The sequence below is a fragment of the Suricata suricatta genome, chromosome 3, assembly GCF_006229205.1.
Source record: "Suricata suricatta isolate VVHF042 chromosome 3, meerkat_22Aug2017_6uvM2_HiC, whole genome shotgun sequence".
Taxonomy (NCBI): domain Eukaryota; kingdom Metazoa; phylum Chordata; class Mammalia; order Carnivora; family Herpestidae; genus Suricata; species Suricata suricatta.
Window position 1 is genome coordinate 50,455,458 of NC_043702.1, and position 18,557 is coordinate 50,474,014.

General features: G+C 36.1%; 1 protein-coding gene across 2 annotated transcripts in view; it reads right to left on the bottom strand.

Annotated features, from left to right (window-relative positions):
* UBE2E3 (ubiquitin conjugating enzyme E2 E3) overlaps positions 1 to 18,510 on the bottom strand; it is an 84,669-nt gene extending 66,159 nt beyond the window's left edge. The window contains exons 1-3 of one of the 2 annotated variants that reach the window (XM_029934309.1): positions 18,371 to 18,510; positions 17,524 to 17,744; positions 15,689 to 15,739 (exon numbers count right to left, since the gene is read on the bottom strand). In XM_029934309.1, coding sequence (XP_029790169.1) covers positions 15,689 to 15,739; positions 17,524 to 17,744; positions 18,371 to 18,433 — 335 coding nt within the window. In that variant the 5' untranslated portion in view covers positions 18,434 to 18,510. Of the gene's footprint in view, positions 1 to 15,688; positions 15,740 to 17,523; positions 17,745 to 18,181; positions 18,328 to 18,370 lie in introns of those variants that run through there. The other variant, XM_029934311.1, reaches the window with a different exon arrangement.
* Positions 18,511 to 18,557: the final 47 nt, after the last annotated feature.

Below are 18,557 nucleotides of genomic sequence, written 5' to 3' on the forward strand. Positions count from 1 at the left end.
TTTCCATGTAACAACTGCCATTTACCATTACATGTAACAGAGCAGGTATGCAATATCTAATACTAAAAAACAGATGAAATAGGATTATTACCCACATTTATGAGAAAGTAAATAACGTGCTCAAAATCTTGGTTACTTTGTGGAGCTGGGACTTGTACTTACATTTGTGTAAGTCAGCTGGAGTTCCTAGATATTATTAAAAAGGATGAGGGCACCAGGATGGCTCAGTCAGTTCAAGACCTGTATCGGGCTCTGCACCACCAGCTTGGGATTCTCTAGTCTTTCTCTCTGCCCCTCCCCGACTCACGCTCACTCTCTCTCTCAACAAGGACAAAAAAAACAGTTCTACAATGTAAAGGACATTTTGCCTGAGGGGTGGGTAGAGGTTCTACCTTGTCTCTGCCTTCCCAATGTTTATACCTGTTCTTTTTCAAACTTTATATTATAGTGAGTTATCATACAACTATAACGGAGGCATCCTTGGCTTTACTCCCCTCAAATTAAAGGAACTGTTCATAAGTATTTTCTATAAGCAGAAATTGGCTTTTTGTTAAAGGGAAGTGTATTTTATTATTTTAAGGGAGAGTGCCTTTCTACTTCAATGCTTAAGTTGGGAGTTGGTTAAAATATACCAAATGCTGCACAGTATCACAAGTGATTAGGGAAAATCCAAACCACAATGAGATGCCACTTCACCACCACCGGGATGCTCATAGTCCAAAAACCAGAAAATAGGTATGGCAGAATGTAAAGAAACTGGAACCCTTATACACTGTTGGTGGGAAACTAAAATGCTACAGCACTGGTGCAAAGCAGTTTGGCCGTTTCTCATAAAGTTAAACAGAGGCTTACATGACAATCTACTCCTAGAAATATACCCCTAAGAATGGGGAAGAGGTATTCAAACAAATGCTTGTACACAAATGTTCACAGCAGCACCATTCACAGTAGCCAGTGGGGGAAACAACCCAAATGTCTGTAACTGATGAATCGATAAAATACATCAATGCTTTCATTTGGTATTCTAAATTTCAAATGTTCAGTAACTTTTCTTCTGAAGACTATTGTAGTAATATGTCACAGGGCTGCAAGCTGCCACCCTGCACAGTCTTGCAACAAGCTTCCTTCAGTGGAGAAGTAATAGTCTAATAGATGAATTCTACTTGTTTTTACCATTTTCATACTGCTGGTCTTCGATGAGATCAAACAACCGTCATTTTGGCAGTGTTGGGTCATGCTTGGGGATGTAGATTATACTTGCCTCAAAACAAGCTTTAGGTAGTTTTTCATGTTCTCCTATGCTCTAGAATACAAGGTAAGAAAATATCTACGACTTAGAAGTTTAAAACATCTTATCCGTAAATCTATAGAGAAAAGTATTTAACCAAAGTATAAAGTAAACATTTATAAAAGTCACTTTACAAATAAATTAATTCATGTTTTCAAATGAATCATCTTCCATTAATTACCTGAAGAGACTGCTGTTGAAGTATTTTATTTTCTTGTTTTTTAAATAGAAACATATGAGTGAAATTTAGAGATGTCTCTGGAGTTATTAGCTCAGTCATTCATCTTCCTTCAAAGTTGCATCTTATTACGTTCTGATTTACTTCTGTTTTCAGCTGTTTGCACTAAAATTTCATGTCCTCATTAAATCATTAGTTACATACACACATACAGAGCCTTAATGTTTAGCAGACTCCTCTACACACACTTTTACCAATACTGTGGTATTATGACGCTGACATTCAAAGTACAGGGGACGCTAAGAAACAGCTAGCCATTAAAATTAATTAAGAAACATGAGCTTAACTGTTCTTCTCTAGCTTTACTAAGAATAAATGGTATTTTATTATCTCCTCTGCCCCATTCCCACTACTGCCATCCCAACTAATAAGACCTTAAGTCTCAGAGTGCTGATTCTCAAAAAATGATTAGAGGGCCACTAGTACCTGATCCTAAGACAGGTTTCTTAAAATGCACACTCTCAGGCCACCCTTGGAACGCCTAATCAAAATCTCTTTTCTGAATAATTGATTACAAGAACCTTGATTCACCAAGCCAAACCAAAGCAATGCCCTTGCCCACATATAGCATGAGAGTAAGATGACCCAATAATTTAGCATACTTACTGGGGCATGTCTGAAAATGAAAAGAAATACTATTAATAATTCACAGAGAAATAGATATAAGCCAGGATGTATGGCCAAACAGGGTTCCCGTAGTGGTCCAAACTTTGAGAATTTGGTTTTGGAACCACTTTCAACCAATAAGTTCATTAAAATTATTCTAAAATGTAATGCAAAATATTAACAAAGAAACATAAGACCCATACTCAGGTTTGGTGCCCAGTCCAGTTGACAAGAGACAGTAAGTAGCAGAGAATAAATAATAATGTGTAAGTCTCTTGAAAGAGAGATATGCAGGAAAGGCTTCCCAAAATGCAGGATTTGAAATGGGCCTTCAAGGCTCACTACTGCTTGGAGGGTGAAAGCCAATCAAGGCTATGAGAGAAGATAAATAAAGTTTGCAGGGCCGAGAAAACCCATTTCATGCCCAGAAGGTGGGAAACAGACCCACTGTCACTAGAGCACAGGGCCTTTATACAAAACAGAAGATAAGAATAAAGTCAGGAGCCAAATGCAGAAAAGGTTGATGGTCAGATTTCTGAGGAAGTTCCGTAATCAAAAGGCCCTCTGACACAATGTGGCAAGAGTGCCCAGGGGAGATAAGAGATAAAAGATATACTCTTGAAATAAGAATCCCGCATGTAGGTGGAAATACTACATACTAAAAAAGAGTAATGAGGAGAAGAAACAGTTCAGAAACAACAGAAAAGAAGCTGAAATGTAGAGACATAGCAAGGTGTGCACTTAAAACAACAAAAAATGAATTACAAATAAATCATATGAAGAAAACACTGACAGCTGAGACTACCAGAGGACATTTCTGAAATAGAAGAAAAGCCAGATTACAAAAAGATGAAAGAAAAACAAGCCAAAAAAGTGTAGAAGGGGCTGTATACATGGCTCAATAAAGATGAATGAGAGGTCAGAGAGTAGGAAATAGAGAAAAGATGACAGAATTAAACGGGCTTTTTAAATAATCTCTGAAAAACAGGAAAGATTAATAGAGATCAGAAATAAAAGAAAATGAAACATTCAGTTTGACACAATGGGTTAGCAGAAAAATGCCATTAGGTACACAGGTTTTCCTATTAAATAAAATAAAAGTCACTAAGCAATAAAAAGACCGAAAGAATATTCAAAGAGACATATTTGCAAGACAGTGTGTAATACATATGCTATGCCAACTAAGCTCATGCACAAAGTTCAAATTTAGTATAAGAGTTCAGAGTTCAGGGGAGGTGTAAAAAGAAAAAGGCTTGAGAAAGAAAACTTCTATTTTTGCATAGAAGACAATTACATAAGAAGTAAAATCACACACATTTGGTCAGGACAGGTTTTACATTAGAAACTTACTTTTTTAAGGTTTATTAACTTATTTACTTTACTTTTTTATTTATTTAGAGCAAGTGCACACATGGGAGCAGGGAGGAACAGAGAGGACCCAAGCAGGCAGTGTGCTGTCAACACAGAGCTTAGCGCAGGGCTAGGTATGTCTAAAGATCCATGAGCCTACGACTAGAGCCAAAATCAAGAGTTGAGGCTTCACCAGGCTCTCCTAGACCAGTAATCTGTGACTGGAAGTGATTAACCCCTTCCTCCTCAAGACATCTGGAAATGGGAGAAGGTGGTTTCTGGTGGCCATAACCCTGGAAGGGGCCCCACTGGCATTTAGTCAGCAGAATCCAAAGACGCTCAATGTCTTCCAAGGAAAAGCACAATCCAGCCCAAAATGCCAAGGGGGCCCCTGATGAGAAACACCATGAGTAGAAAAGGAAGGCTGCTTATCCTGCATATTTCAGATCACAACAGGGTTGATTTTGAGATTCATTTCTTGTGATAAATTAATTTGATTCCAATAAAGGTCCTTACATTCCACCTTGATTTATTTTAATTCAGAACTTAAAAACAGACCTGTTGTTCTAATAAGGTTATTTCAGCCATCCTAATGCTAAAACTCACTAATTATCCGTTAACAAGTGATAAAGAGTGGCTAGGAAAATGTCACCATGTCTTATAAAATAACTAAAATATGCATTCAGTTTTTGAAATAATATCTAGGGCAATGGTTTAGTGGAATGAATTTGCATTATTTTTTACCACTAAATATGTCTATGCAATTTTTATACATCCAAAGTTTCCTAAGGCAAAGCAATTTAGCTTAAGTTTATTTAAAATGAAGACAGTGTATAAGGATTATAATGGCAATATGCAAAAGTACTACAATGATCTGAAACACAAATACTGAGTTCACAATGATTCTGAAAAGGATACTAGGAAACCAACTATTTTTTAAAAAACACTAAAAATAAACTGGTAAACTTACAAGGGAAACATACAAGGAAAAGAATTAAGCATTTACTCCACATTCACTAGGTAATTTACCCAACTGGGTAAACAAAGAAATGATGTGGTTAAGTTTCTCCTTAGAGATCTATTCCAATGGCTGCTAACATCACAGAAAGAAAATCAGATCTTACAAATCTCCTGATAGAAAAGCACACTTGAGGCATCTTGTCAAAAAAGAAAAGAAAATAAAAATCAAACTTGAATTTAATTAAGCCACTTGACCTAAGTCCCAAAGTTAGAGGAAAAACTGAACCCAAAGAAACCCATAGGAATGCAGTAGGTAAAATCCAGACTCTCAGAAACCCCACCCAGTTCTTTCAATAAATTGTGAAATTAAAAGAGGGAATGAGAATTAAATGAAAAGGAGTCCTTATCTTTTGAAAATGCACAGTGCAATACCTGTTTTTTAAAAACGCAGGTGAAATGTCTGAGATTTGCTTTAGTGTAATATGGGAGGGTAAAATGAATGGGATTATAGATGAAACAAGACTGGTCAAAGGCTGGTAACTACTGACACTGGGTGAAGGCTACACGGGGATTCATCATACTAGTGTGTTTACTTTCAAATACGCTTCAAACTGTCAATAATGAAAAGTTAATTTAAAAAAAAACCTAAGAAACCTTAGGAAGGTCAAGCAATCATTTGCAACATGTTTATTTTAGGGTTTAAAAAATAAGAAAATGAATGCCTGGCATAGTCCTCTAATTGATATTGGGATATTAAGCATATGGGAAGATAGAAATATCTTTTAAAATGTAAACAGACACTGGTGTAAATAAAATAAGAAATGTAAAGGTATACTAGTTAAAACTGCCACTGAATTCCACATGGAACACACGCATCTAAGTTCATGTTCAAACCCCTCGAATGACAGATTTTTCCTCTTTGTGATAGGAGGTAAACTTACTACAAGCATATATATCACAAATCCAACAATAATTACCAATACCCTTAGAAACAAGTGTGAAACAAAAATAAAACCATAAAGCCAAGGCCTTATGGTGCCCTCTATATTTTGTTGTTGCTACTGTTTAAATTGAGAAGACTACAGAAAGCAATAGGAAGCCATAAAAAAATATGTAGCCACAATCTTCTGAGATCGATTCTCTTGGGGACCCTGAATAAATGGATTCTTGACCTAGTAAAATTTAATGTGAAAAAATGATCCATTTGTAAAGGACCTATAAGATTGTAAATGGCAAAATGAACTACAAATAACCATCCTCAGAAAGGGAATGTATGTTGTTTATAAAAAGTGAGAGGCATGGATGTAAAGGGAGGATCATCATGATGATTTATAAGTAAAGGAAAATAAAATAAAAAGGTAACAAAATTCATGTTTCCCTAGGCCTTTCATTCAGACCAAAACATGTGGAGCTATACTCCCAAAAGCAATTTCAGACAAGAGATGTCTTTATTTTTCCCCAGACAAGCTAGAAGTTAAACAGAATGACAAAGTGTATTTGCTCTGGGACAGTGAAGCAGCAAGGAAACTTTGAAATGGCATAAATGGTCAAATCCCTCCAAAGCAGGCAGGCTAAACCATAGACAATGAATGGAAATGGAAATACCACAATTCCTTTCAGTTTTGTTTGGTGCAAATAACCATTAAATTAAAATAATTATTATAAATACCAAGGAACAAGAGGAGACTGAAATCTTTTTAAATGTAATGATCCTAGAAATTTGGCCTTACTGCCGTTATTTTTGAGGTTAATCACTTCCCATGGACCACCGCATCCAAAACAGGTGTTACAGATAAGCCTATGCTAGTTATCCATACACACTTATAAAACCAATGAGGTGTCAACAAAGAGAAATATGTCAACGCTTTACAATTTAACTTTAATACCGCCTTTAGACAAAATGCAAGGCACAGACTGATACATAAAACTCTTTAGTTTCATTAATCTAAAATGGAACTATATAAACCAGCAGGTCACCCTAAGAACATCAGGTCTATTTTGCTAAGTGGACCAGCTCCTTTTCCAAGAGAGTCATAAGGGAAAAGCAAATCTCCATACTACTATCTGGGAAAAATTTCTGTGTAAATTCACAAATTTAGGAAAAACAGTGATTAAATGAACCATAAAAAGACAAAATTAAGAGGAATCTAATATGAAGCCAAAGTTGTTAAAAAGTGAGATCTAGTGCCAGTATTAAAAAATAGTAAGTGCACATGCTGCTGAGAAATCAGCATTAAAATTCTCCTAAAATCCTGTATGATTCAGATTTTTCTCCATAAAGCTAGAAATTCTTATCTGCAGAGGGATTTTTTCCAACTTCAAAGCAATTCATAAACATGGACTGCTTCACAATACCCTAGAGAAAAAAGTAGAGGTAGATTTAAAGATATTCTTTTGCCCACAGGAAGGCCATACACAAAGAACTACATGGCAGAGAACAAAGATTTGCCTTTTCCGTTATGATCATACTCAGTCCCTGACCTTCTTTCTTACAGGGGAAGAGAATAGAGCAGGAGAGCTGACAACTGGTGGAATGCTCCCTGAAAAGAAACTGCTTAAATGATGAAAAAAAAAAAAAAAGAGCAGCCTAGTACCCCAAAGCCAAAGAAGGAAACTTTTTTTTTTAATATTTTTTTTGAGAGAGAGAGAGAAAAGTGTAAGCGGGGAAGGGAAGAGAAAGAATCCCAAACCAGATTCTGGCTCTGCATTGCCAGCGCAGAGCCCAACGCAAGCAAGACTCAATCTTATGAACCACAGGGATCATGACATGAGCAGAAATCAGGTCGGATTCTTAATCAACTGAGCCACCCAGGCTCCCCAAGGAAATTCTTTTCTGCAACTTATTATCTGAACCTTATTTGTCAGGTTCTAAACCCTACATGAAGAGTATTCTTGAATCCTTCAAGAAACTATGAACAAACAAATGGGATATACTTAAACTAAGTATGCACCTACAGACCCATAATCAGCTTGGAATGTTTTTACCAGATTTCTCAAGCAGTGCCATACAAAAGCAAAAGTGCTTACTTTTATATCAAAAAGGAAACCTAGATTTTCCCCCCTGTATATATTATACATATGCACTACATATGTGACATGTGCCAATTTTTTCAACCATTCTAAGATTCAGCTTTGAAATCTTAACAAGAATGATTCTTTATAGGGTTCTTTTGGGAACTGAACAAGTTACTGTATTAGTAGGCACTACAGTAGAGAATCCAGGACAGTGTCCGGCTGGATGCTCAATTATCTCCTCTTTTGAAGTGAGTGAAAGTCATCTATTCCTGGAAGTATACATCCTTTGTGACAGAAAAACTGATTTCTCACTGGATATCCATATGCTCCCCCACATTTTCCAGCCCCCTTGTAGTTAGTTGAGGCCATGTGATTAATTCATGTCTTCCTTCCAAACCAGAACACTTAAAAGCTGGCACATGACCCTCTAGCTCTTTGCCTGGACACATGTTTCAAATGGCAGAGCTACAAGACCCAAGCAGCACAAATCGGGAGTCCACACATGGAAGAGCTACCCAGGAGAGCTCCGGGGCCTACAGTGGACTTCATACGAGCATGAGAAATAAACCTTTATATGTTTATGGTTATGAGCTGCCTGGATTTGTGAACAAAGCAAAATTTAATGTATCCTCTTATAGCCCAATTATACGCAATTGTTGGGGGACAAAATACATACATAAAAATGGTAAGTTCTCTGTTTAATATTAAAGGATATTTTGTTTTCAGTATTTTATATATTTATAAAAAAGGAAATGGTCAAAAGACAATATTTAACAATAAACTGGAAAAGTAATCCAACATATGCAAACAACTTAAAAAGAAACTGATATTTATAATTTTACCTTAAGGGGAAAGAATTTTAAAAATCAAGCATCTAAATTTCTTCTAGTTAAGCGTACAAGTTACACAACAACAACAACAAAATGCAATTATCCAAAAATAAAAAGTGAAAAGCTAAACACAGCTATTAGGAAACAGGTAAAGAAAAGCAGACCAACTTTAAAACACTTTTTCACTGTAAGTGGCTAAAGTCAATGTCATTGTAATAGAGATAGTATAGGACCACACTTTATTATCCACAATTCTGAAATCCCAAAGCCCTAAAGTCAAAGGTTTTTAAAATAAGTTTGGGGAAAAATAATTTAGCAGCAACACCAAACATGAACTAACCTCAAACTATTTGTAGTTTCTACTTATCCCATTTGGTATAAATATTCATACATTTTTGGTGTAGAAATAGGATGTGTTTGAAGATCCCACTGGGGATGTTACATAAGATACAGCAAACACATCATATTCCCTTTCGAAAATCTAAATTTTCTGTACTCTGAAACACATCTGGCCCCAAGGGTTGTTAATAAAAGAATGTGGACTTAGAACAACAATAGAAGTGAATAAATCTGTACTATCTTAACGATGAAAATAAAAACCAAATCAAGAGCATGGCTTTCTAACCTGTTTGTAATTCAATGTAAAACTGAATTTTGATGATTTTCCAATGGTATTTCTCCTTGATGCATCATACTTCAATATTTCTGGTAAAACACAGATACAACAGCCTAGATCATGCAGGGGTATAATTAACTGGTAGAAGACAGAAAAGAAATAAAAATACTGCCGAAAGCATTTCTGGCCTCAACAGACCATAATTTAGCAGGTATTCAGGCAGCCATTCCTGTGGTTTCACATAAAAAACAACACACACATGTCAAAAAATATACAATAAATGTAAACCATAGTATGGGAGTAGACAGACAGGAAAATGGTAAACAACTCAGGAGGCCAGATATCAGAATAAATATCTACACTAGGATTTCTCAACCTTAGCACGACTTTTAGTCCAGATGATTCTTTGCTGTAGAGGGGTTGTCCTACACACTGTAGGACATTTAGCAGCATCTGTGACCTCTACTCACTAAGTATCATTAGCAACCCCCGCTTCCCCCAGTTGTGAAAGCAAAAAAGTCTCCAGGCATTGCCAACTGTTCCTTAGGCTTCTTTTTGGAGGAGGGCAGAGGGCTGACAAGGAGGAGTAGAGAGGCAAAACTTACTCCCAGTTGAGACCACAGATCCAGAAGCAGAAGGAAGATCTGAAGTTCAAAGAGTTTCTTCTTTTTGGGGCACCTGGGTGGCTCAGTAAGTTAAGCATTTGACTTTAGCTCAGGTCATGATTTCACGGTTTGTGAGTTCAAGTTCCACATAGGGCTCTGTGCTGACAGCTCAGAGCCTGGAGCTGGCTACAGATTCTGTGTCTCCCTTGCTCTCTGCCCCTCCCCCACTCATGCTCTCTCAAAAATGAATAAATGTTAAAAAAATTATTTTTTAATGTTTCTTCTTCTAGAGTCTAATAAAATACCAAATATACTTCCCTGTCAAAAGAAGGAAAAAAAACATTGCTATTTCTCTCAATCTATGTGGTTTATTCATTTGCTTTTAATCTCAGTTTTGTAGGGAAGATGAGAACAGTAGGATCAAATTCCCCATTCTCAATCTGAATGCCCCTGAACTCTAAGCAAGAAACAGTTGTTGATTTTCTCATAGCTAAACATATCCATCTGTTGTTACAGCAACTGTTTCAAGGAGGGAATAAGGTACCAATTGGTTAGCTGTAGAAAGCAACAAAACAATTGGGAGTAAACATCCACAGTTTTCACCTACTTTCTAACTATATTATCTGCTTTGAACATAATAGTCCCTAATAAAAACGTGACCTTTTGGGGAAAGAATAGTGTTTTCAATCACGTCATTCTTTTGGAAATAGTTTCTAGTCACCACAGCACTGGGTCCTCCTGCTGCACTGGCATATAAGAGAGAAATAATTAGGCTCACCATGATTATCGATTTCCTTTCATAATAAAAGCAGCAGCTAAATGCCTTTGAATAATCATATTAAGAATTCTAACTATGCAAAAAAGTAAAGAGTACGTGGGATTTTTAATTGATTTTCTCCAACCTTAACGTCACTATTTTGCCTGGAAGTTCTATTTCTGTTTGACAGATTTCAATTTATCTATTAATTTAACAAATCTTCACATGCAAAACACTGTATAAAGCAAGAGTTACAGAAATGTGCAGGACCATCCTCTCTTCAAAGGAACGCTGACTATTGCAGAAAGTAGACAAATTAACAAATAATCACAGTATACAGCATTAACATGCCATAGTATTTCAACTGTGTTGAAGTTAGTATTAGCTTAATAAAGCATAAAACATAATTTAAAATGATCAGATATGCCCAAGTCTCCAAAAATATCCTCATCATTTTTGAGAGATGGTGCAGATGCCAAAACTTAATAAATAATAATATCCATCAGTAAATGACCACAGTGGAGTGGTAAGGAAAATACCTTCAGAATAGTTGTGTATTTATCTATTTTAGAAATCAAGCTTCTAATTAAGATTTAATTTTTATTAAAAAAGGGAGGGGAGTTTTAGAATTGTTTTTGAAGAGTTGAAAATAAAAGGAATTAACTGGATAAATGGGATACAATTGTTTTATAAAACAGGTTACCTTTACATAGCACACACTAACATCAACAATAACAAAAATCAGATGTGTAAGTAAAAATGAAAAAAAGCTTTCCATATGTAGGGGCTTTAAAATCAAGTGCTGTATTAGCAACCAACTAAGCTACAAATATCACGTGTTATTTTGATTATTACCTTCCTTCATATACCAATTACAAAAAGCTTCCAAAGTCACAGACAAGGAAAAAACGTCACTGTTAGCTAACTGGTAAACTATATCAATTGAGAATCTAATTTTTCAAATACTGATATAATCTCATGCTCAGTAAATCTGTAAATTTTAATAACAATATTTTAAAGGGAAAACAACTATCACCCTTATTTTAAAATTTTTCATTACAATTTCCTAGAGAGATAGCATTCTCTATGAATTAAGTATCATTAACTTTATGCATATTCCTTTAAAAGGGATACACTATTTCTTCAACATTGCCCAGTGGTCTTAGGTTTTCGTTTTCAGTCAAGTCCCAAGAACTCCTCTGAGCTATATACATATGAAGTTTTGCTTAGGTGTTCTCAAATAAATCAGTGTTAAGTTGATTAAAATAAAACTATTCCTATATATAGTAGGATGTTGGTGCACTGGAGAAAATGCCAGCAGGAGTGAGGGCATATGGCTAAGTGCCTCCTTCCCTTCAATCATGCTGTGGTCACTTTACTGACCCAATTTACACCATTACCATATTTTAAAACACATCAACGTTTAATCCTCACAATAAACCCATGTGTGGGGGATTATTTTAATCTCCATTTTCCATTTAAGAAAACTGAAAGAAATATATCCTAACCGATCTAAAATAACACAGCTAAATAAGAGGCAAAGTGGGGATTGGACCCAAACTAATACTGCTGAAACCTTAATATACATACAATTCCCCTGGGAATCCTGCTGAACTTCAGCTTTGAGTCAGCATTTCTGCAGTGGGGGAAGCAAGATTCTGCATGTCTGACCACCTTACCTGTGCTGCAGACACTGCTGATCTGAAGATTCACCCTGTGGGCAGCAAAGTTCTAATCGACCCTAGAAAATGGTGGCCAGTGGTGGTAACCCTCAAAAGGAGGCAGAGTTCACTCACCGTTAGACCCGGTTTAGAACTTAATTGCTTCTTTTAGTAATTTTGTTTTTAAAAGAAGGATGTTAGCAAAATTACAAGTATTATAGTACTTTTCAGGTTTTGCAAGTGAATGCATTATGATAAATAACTTGGTACTCTAACACCTCCCTCCAAGTAAGACCTTTACCATATCTATACAAATGCCCCTGAATATGTTAAACTTAACACAGATTCAATCTGAACATATTAAAGAATATTTTGAGTGTGTATTTGTGCTTTCTCATATATGGAAAGAATTAGAGATGGAGTTAAAAATCAGCAACTTCCTAAACTTTTGCCACGTGTATAAGAGGTTCCTCCTGTGAGTGGACAAGGGCACCCTCTGGGAAACAGACGGAACATAAATGTCTTAATAGCAGATTACTCAACAATTCTAGTCAATCACTTTCTCCAAAAACAGGGAAATGCCCATAACACAACCTCCCTCCATTCTCACTGATGTATCAACTATTCATACCATAATCTACAATACAGTATGTAAGTAATATAAACTAAAGCCACTATATAAATATTATATCCCTATGTTTTGAATGCTGTCAAATCACTGGAAATAACATTTTATCAAACTTTTATATCACCAGGAAAAGAAATATCATTACTATCGAAATACATTCAAACATGTTTAAAGCCACACACTTAATTCAACGGTTAAGTCTATCCTAAAATCACCCTTGGAGTACAAGTTAGATACGGCTATACAGTAAGGGAATATATAACATAACAAACAGAATATTTTACAAATAAAACACAGGAAGGGATCTAATAGAAATCTTAGTCTCATCAGAGTAATTTTGGTTCTGCTGAATTTCCTTGTATTTCAATCAACTTCTTCCTGAATGTAAACAAATATACTTTACATTTCTTCCCTGAGGAAAAATTAAGTCTGTCAAATACTTTGACAAGCTTGTAAAAATTATTTTCTAAACCATAATGGAATTCTGATTAACTAACTACACATGAAAGTCAAACATCAAAGTCAGAAATGTATTAGGTTTCATAGATTTCAGGCAATATGAATTCACACATTTAGGAATTTATTAATATAGAATCCCATTTATAACTATAACATTAATAAATTTAACCTGTACAGTCACCATAAAGCTAAAATTCTCAACCATGCACCTGTGAAATACAAGAGCACCACAATCTGTCACATATCAAACATGATGGTAAGAATACAATAAAAATTCAGACTTAGCTGTCAAAATCCTGAAACGCCTCCACTCCACTAAACATTCAATATTCCAAATTCCTGCTGAGGGACAAGGACTAGATCATACTCCACCCTCCAAAAAATCTGAAGACTCTTAGAATGAAAGATGCAAAAGTACCTAGCTATTTTACATATCAGGCACCTGAATAAGACCCTCCTCAAACTAGTAAGACACAACTTCTCCCAGTTCCCAGTTAAGACTCATCATTTTCTGTTTGTTTTCGCTTTAGTCAAAAAGAAAATTCATTCGTACACTAAAAGAACTAGAGAACTGAAATATGTAATTCACAATACGTTACAACCACCACAAGTTGTGACAAGGGTAAGTGCAGATGATGTATTGCAGGTGATTGTTTGCGAGCCCACAGGTTCACTGTTTCACTGATCACTAAAGGTGAAGCGTTTCAAGGACTGAAGCGATGTATGGTGTATAAAGAGGAAAACAAACAAGTTACACCTTCTGCCTCCTAGAAACATTCTACTTCCTCCAAAATAATCTTCAGTGACCTTGTGGAACTATGCCCGGGTTAAACATGTAAAGCATACTTCTTCAGCAACTGCAACATTACACTTCTGCTCCAAGGGCATTCAACACATTCTCTACTCGGCTCTCTAGACTTAGGCACGTATGCTAGTTTGTGCCATTTGCAGAAAATCAACAGAAACCTTTAAAAATGTTTGACCTTACATGCAATTTTAAAACATTTAAGAGTTTTGAAGTGATAGATCTTTCTATCTTTTATAATGGGAAATATCAGAACACACTCTGCAAGTTAAGTAATTCTTCCAGAGAGCAAATTTAACTTGACCTCACTAAATGGCTTACAGATTTGACACCACCACTGAGAAGGCTGGAAGGAAAACTTTGATTTATTTATTCTCTAAAGCAGCACTGTTCGAAAGAAATATAATGCAAGCCACATACACAATTTTAAACTTTCTAATAACCACATTAAAATGGGAAAAAAGTAAAATTTTAAAGCCTTCTATGTAACTTATCATATCCAACATATTATCACTTAAACATGTAATAGATACTTTTAAAAACCAATAAGGTATCTTACATTCTCTTCTTCAGACGAAGTTTTCCAAAACTCGATGTGTGTTTTACACTTAGAGCACATCTCATGCTGGACAACAATTAAAGGGGTCACTAGCCCCAAGTAGCCAGCTAGTGGCTGCATTACTGGACAGCACAGCTCTTAATACTGAGATCTGACATACCACTACCTGCTTAAAATTAGTTTACATTCATGTTTGCCTTTTGAGCTGCCATAGCTGATTACAAATATGAGCAAAACTGTTAATTCACTGAATAAATCAGGATCAGATCACCTTGTCTAAGGATCTGGTTTAATATACATGAGAACCAACTGAATTATACCCAATTATATCTCAAGGACTTCGGAGATACGTCTGATCATTACAAGTGAGCACAACTTGTAACAAAAATATACGTAGACAAGAAAACATTTTCATATCAAACCATAACACTGCCTGATTTCTAGCTGCCACTCTCACCCTGGAGCACATACCTCTATGCAAATTATCTACAAAACTATTTTTTCTAACTTTGATGAATTTTCAAAGCCATATAATCACTGGTGAAAAACAAAGCACTAAGTAAGACAAACTGAAAAAACGTTTAACGAAAAAGATTATAAACCAGTTACTTCTAATGCACCTTATGCCAACCGACAATCTTAAATTATTCCATAGGAGTTTCACTGAAATGAGTTCTTCCTACAAATTCCAATTCATATAAGGCTTTTCATACCGGTATTCCAAGGACCAAAATTACCAAGAATTTTCTCCAAGTAATTAAGACATCCGATTAAAATGTAAATAATTTCAACAATGTATTCTCCAGAAAACAACTAGAAGTGTTAGCTTAGCACATAAAATTTGTCCTTAAGGCACATTACTGAATAAATCAAACAGAAACTATACCCTTGTTTACTGCATTTACATTTTGTAACACCACATTCAGCAATTTCTAAATTTGGAAGGTCAGTTCAGATTGCACACAAGCAGTAACTTTAAAGCTTAGCAAAATTTTAGACGTTTCTGCAATATAGTTCTGAATAAACACTCTACAGAAATGTTACAACAGAACAAAAATCAGCACCATTCACACTACTCTCTGTAAGAAGCACAAAATCAGTATATTCATAAATTCCAAATGTATGAAACATGTTAAAGACCATTTCCCCCCAAACTTGTTTAATTCACCTTAGACAATTTGTTTCATGCACTTGCAGACCTGACAAGAAGCAAATGTAGCTTCTTCTGCAGCACACACATCCCAAGCCGATCCATTAATCTCTCGTTACTTTGCACATTTTGAAATCAAAACAACAAAATTTGTTTCTTACCTGCAGTTAGGAGGAGGATCGAGAGTTATTTCAGCTAGCTCCTTCTGAATTCTGTTGGTGAAATGAGAACAGACAAAAAGGATTTGAGATAGTCTGCAGAATAACCGGGGAATTACACTGCCCTCTACCACCATGCAGTTAAATGCAAGGCTCGCTTTGCCTTCAGTAATGCTAACATGGCTGCTTCCTCTTTGTTCTCAGAGGCATAACCCAAATCCCTTAACAGAAACTTTGCAGCTTTTTTTCTCACTTGCTACTGTGAATAAGTATGACATTCACACCAGATTTTAGAAATAGTCCCCTACTAGTACTCAACAGAGGCTATGCAACCTGTTTTAAAACACTTTTTACCAAAGAAATTCTCTTTTCAAGCTTATATGCAAATGAGACAAGAAGGGAGGAGGGAAAGCACTAGGATATTTGACAATGACTTCAAGTCACTTTTACAGAGGTAAGAATTAGCAAGCTATTACAGGAGCACATTAACGGGTTTGACAATACTTTATGTCCAAGAAAGTTTCAATTTTACACACATCTTGACCAGTGAAAAACTTCTAAGGGGCTCTGATCTTAATTCTGTTTTCCCTAATCGTAAGTACAGCACTAAAATCTAACAAATTTGTGGGGAAAGATAATAAAATATATAGCCTTGAGTTAAGGGGGGGGAGCAGTTCTCTGACTTTATTCAAATTTAAAATGCTTTCAAAACTTAAGGTGTGTTTTAATGTTCCTCAACAAGATTATAGCAAATTGAGAATTCTGAATTATTTAAAAGACTGCCGTTATTTAATAAAATATTCTCAAGTTATTAATACTTTAACATTGATATAGTAGAGGTGAAAATCCACAGAAAAATAAAAGGCCTTCCAAGTCACTTGGAGAACTCAACATTTGAACAGGTTTTATACTTCTTTTTCCTTTAGTTGTGATCAATAAAAATCAACAAAATGTCAATACTGGTTAATGCTATAAACATATGTGATATATAATTAAAAGCATTCATGGATAGTCCCCTACTACCACCAATGGAGTCTCATTGACACAATCTTTTCCTTTGCCATCAAAGATAATATAAATCAACAGGAAGCAAATGACCTTTCACATATACCCCACAAAATGTTTCTTCTGCTGTTGAGTATTAACATGTCAAGCATATCCACAAGTTTGAGTGAAGACTCACAAGAACAATGAAGTTTTCAATAGCCAACGGCCACCCAAAATTGTAAATGGCTATGTCTCAATTTTATTTACACTCACAAGAATATAGAAGCATAACCGTAAGTTAACTATAAAAGTAATAACCTGGGATGCATGACCTGAAGTCACATTTCTAAAACTGAAAGCAAATTTTGAACACAATTTCAAACCTGCTTTCAGATGTTGTCAAGGCCTTGAATTTACAAACTTTCTAGCAACCATAATCATTTCTAATCATTAAGTTTCATGAAGAGAGGTGCTGCAGATCTCTAGGAGTGTCAATTTCAATGAAGAAGAGTATGACTCATAAAAAGGAACATCCTCAATGTACCAGCTAATTTGGGCTCACCAAATTTTCCTTGCCAACTCCTAAAACAATCTGTCAGAACGTTGGTCCAATCTCTACTCAAGGACACTTTTTTACTGAAGTTACCAAACTACAGAATAAGTTTGCTTAAAAGTACAATTCTAGGGAGGTGGCTTATATACCACCCAAAGAACGACAACTCAGTCAAGTGCAAATAAAAGTGATCACCAAGCAAATATTTTTGAACTATCGCTACTGATGGAAAACCAACAAAAGTGTCCAACCATTTGGAAGACAACCTGATAATGTGCTTAATCCTTTCACACATTACCTTTTAGCACTAGTGGATAACTTAGCAGTGGTTTTGCTAGAGAGTTTGGTGTTTTTCTTCTGCTGGGTGGCAGAAGGTTTTCTTTCTTCTTGTTCTTCAGGCTCTGGAGCGGCTGGGTCTCGCTGGTCCGCATCTGAACTACCACTGCTGGTGCTGGGGCTCTCATCATCGGACCTTTGCCTATCACTGGACATCTTGGTGAAGTTATTTCTTGGAAAACTCTTAAAGAGAAAAAGAAGAGAGAAAGAAAATAAGTCTAAGAAATAGACCAGTAGCATTCTCTTCTCTCAATATTCACCAAAAATCGTTATTTTAATGAGAACACTTCAAAGTGCTCACACTTATCTCATCACACAGCAAGGTTACTGGGGAGGTGATGGGTCTCACAACGCCAGCGTTCAAGGATTTACCGAACTCAAGTTAGAAAACCCACTCACATTTTTTTCCATCCTTTGGACAATCTATCAATTGTCTACTTTCTCAGAAGGCATGAAGCAGATTTGCCAGGGAACTTAGGCAACGAGCATTAATAACACATGACACACTGTAAATAACAGATCTCGCTGAAAAATGTTAAAAAGTCACTAATAACGTCTAAATATTTACACACTGACATTGGTCAAAGCTACCAAATTCCCTTTCCGAGAGGAAAACATACCCTGTTAATCGCCCATATGCTTATTTAAGGTGGCGATTCCTTCTCAGTGCACGTAAGCCTTTAAATACAACACTTAGGAATTTAAAAATCAACTAACAAGCTGCTGTAGCCGTTTCCACGGCCAGCAGCGAAGATTCATCCGGCCAAGACCGAGCTGCCACCCTGGGAAAAGCAGAATCCAAACTGCACCTTCTGCAAAGCTCCCAATGCCATCAAGCTTCCTCGCTCAATTTTTACATCGCGCACCGACATTTTGTCCAAAATAACGAAAAAAAAATCAGAGGCAAAACAAACAAACAAAGCCCCAAGAAGTGCAACAAATTTCCGCGCCCGCGGAGGCGAGCCGCGGCCGGCGGCGGCGGCCACGCAGCTCCGC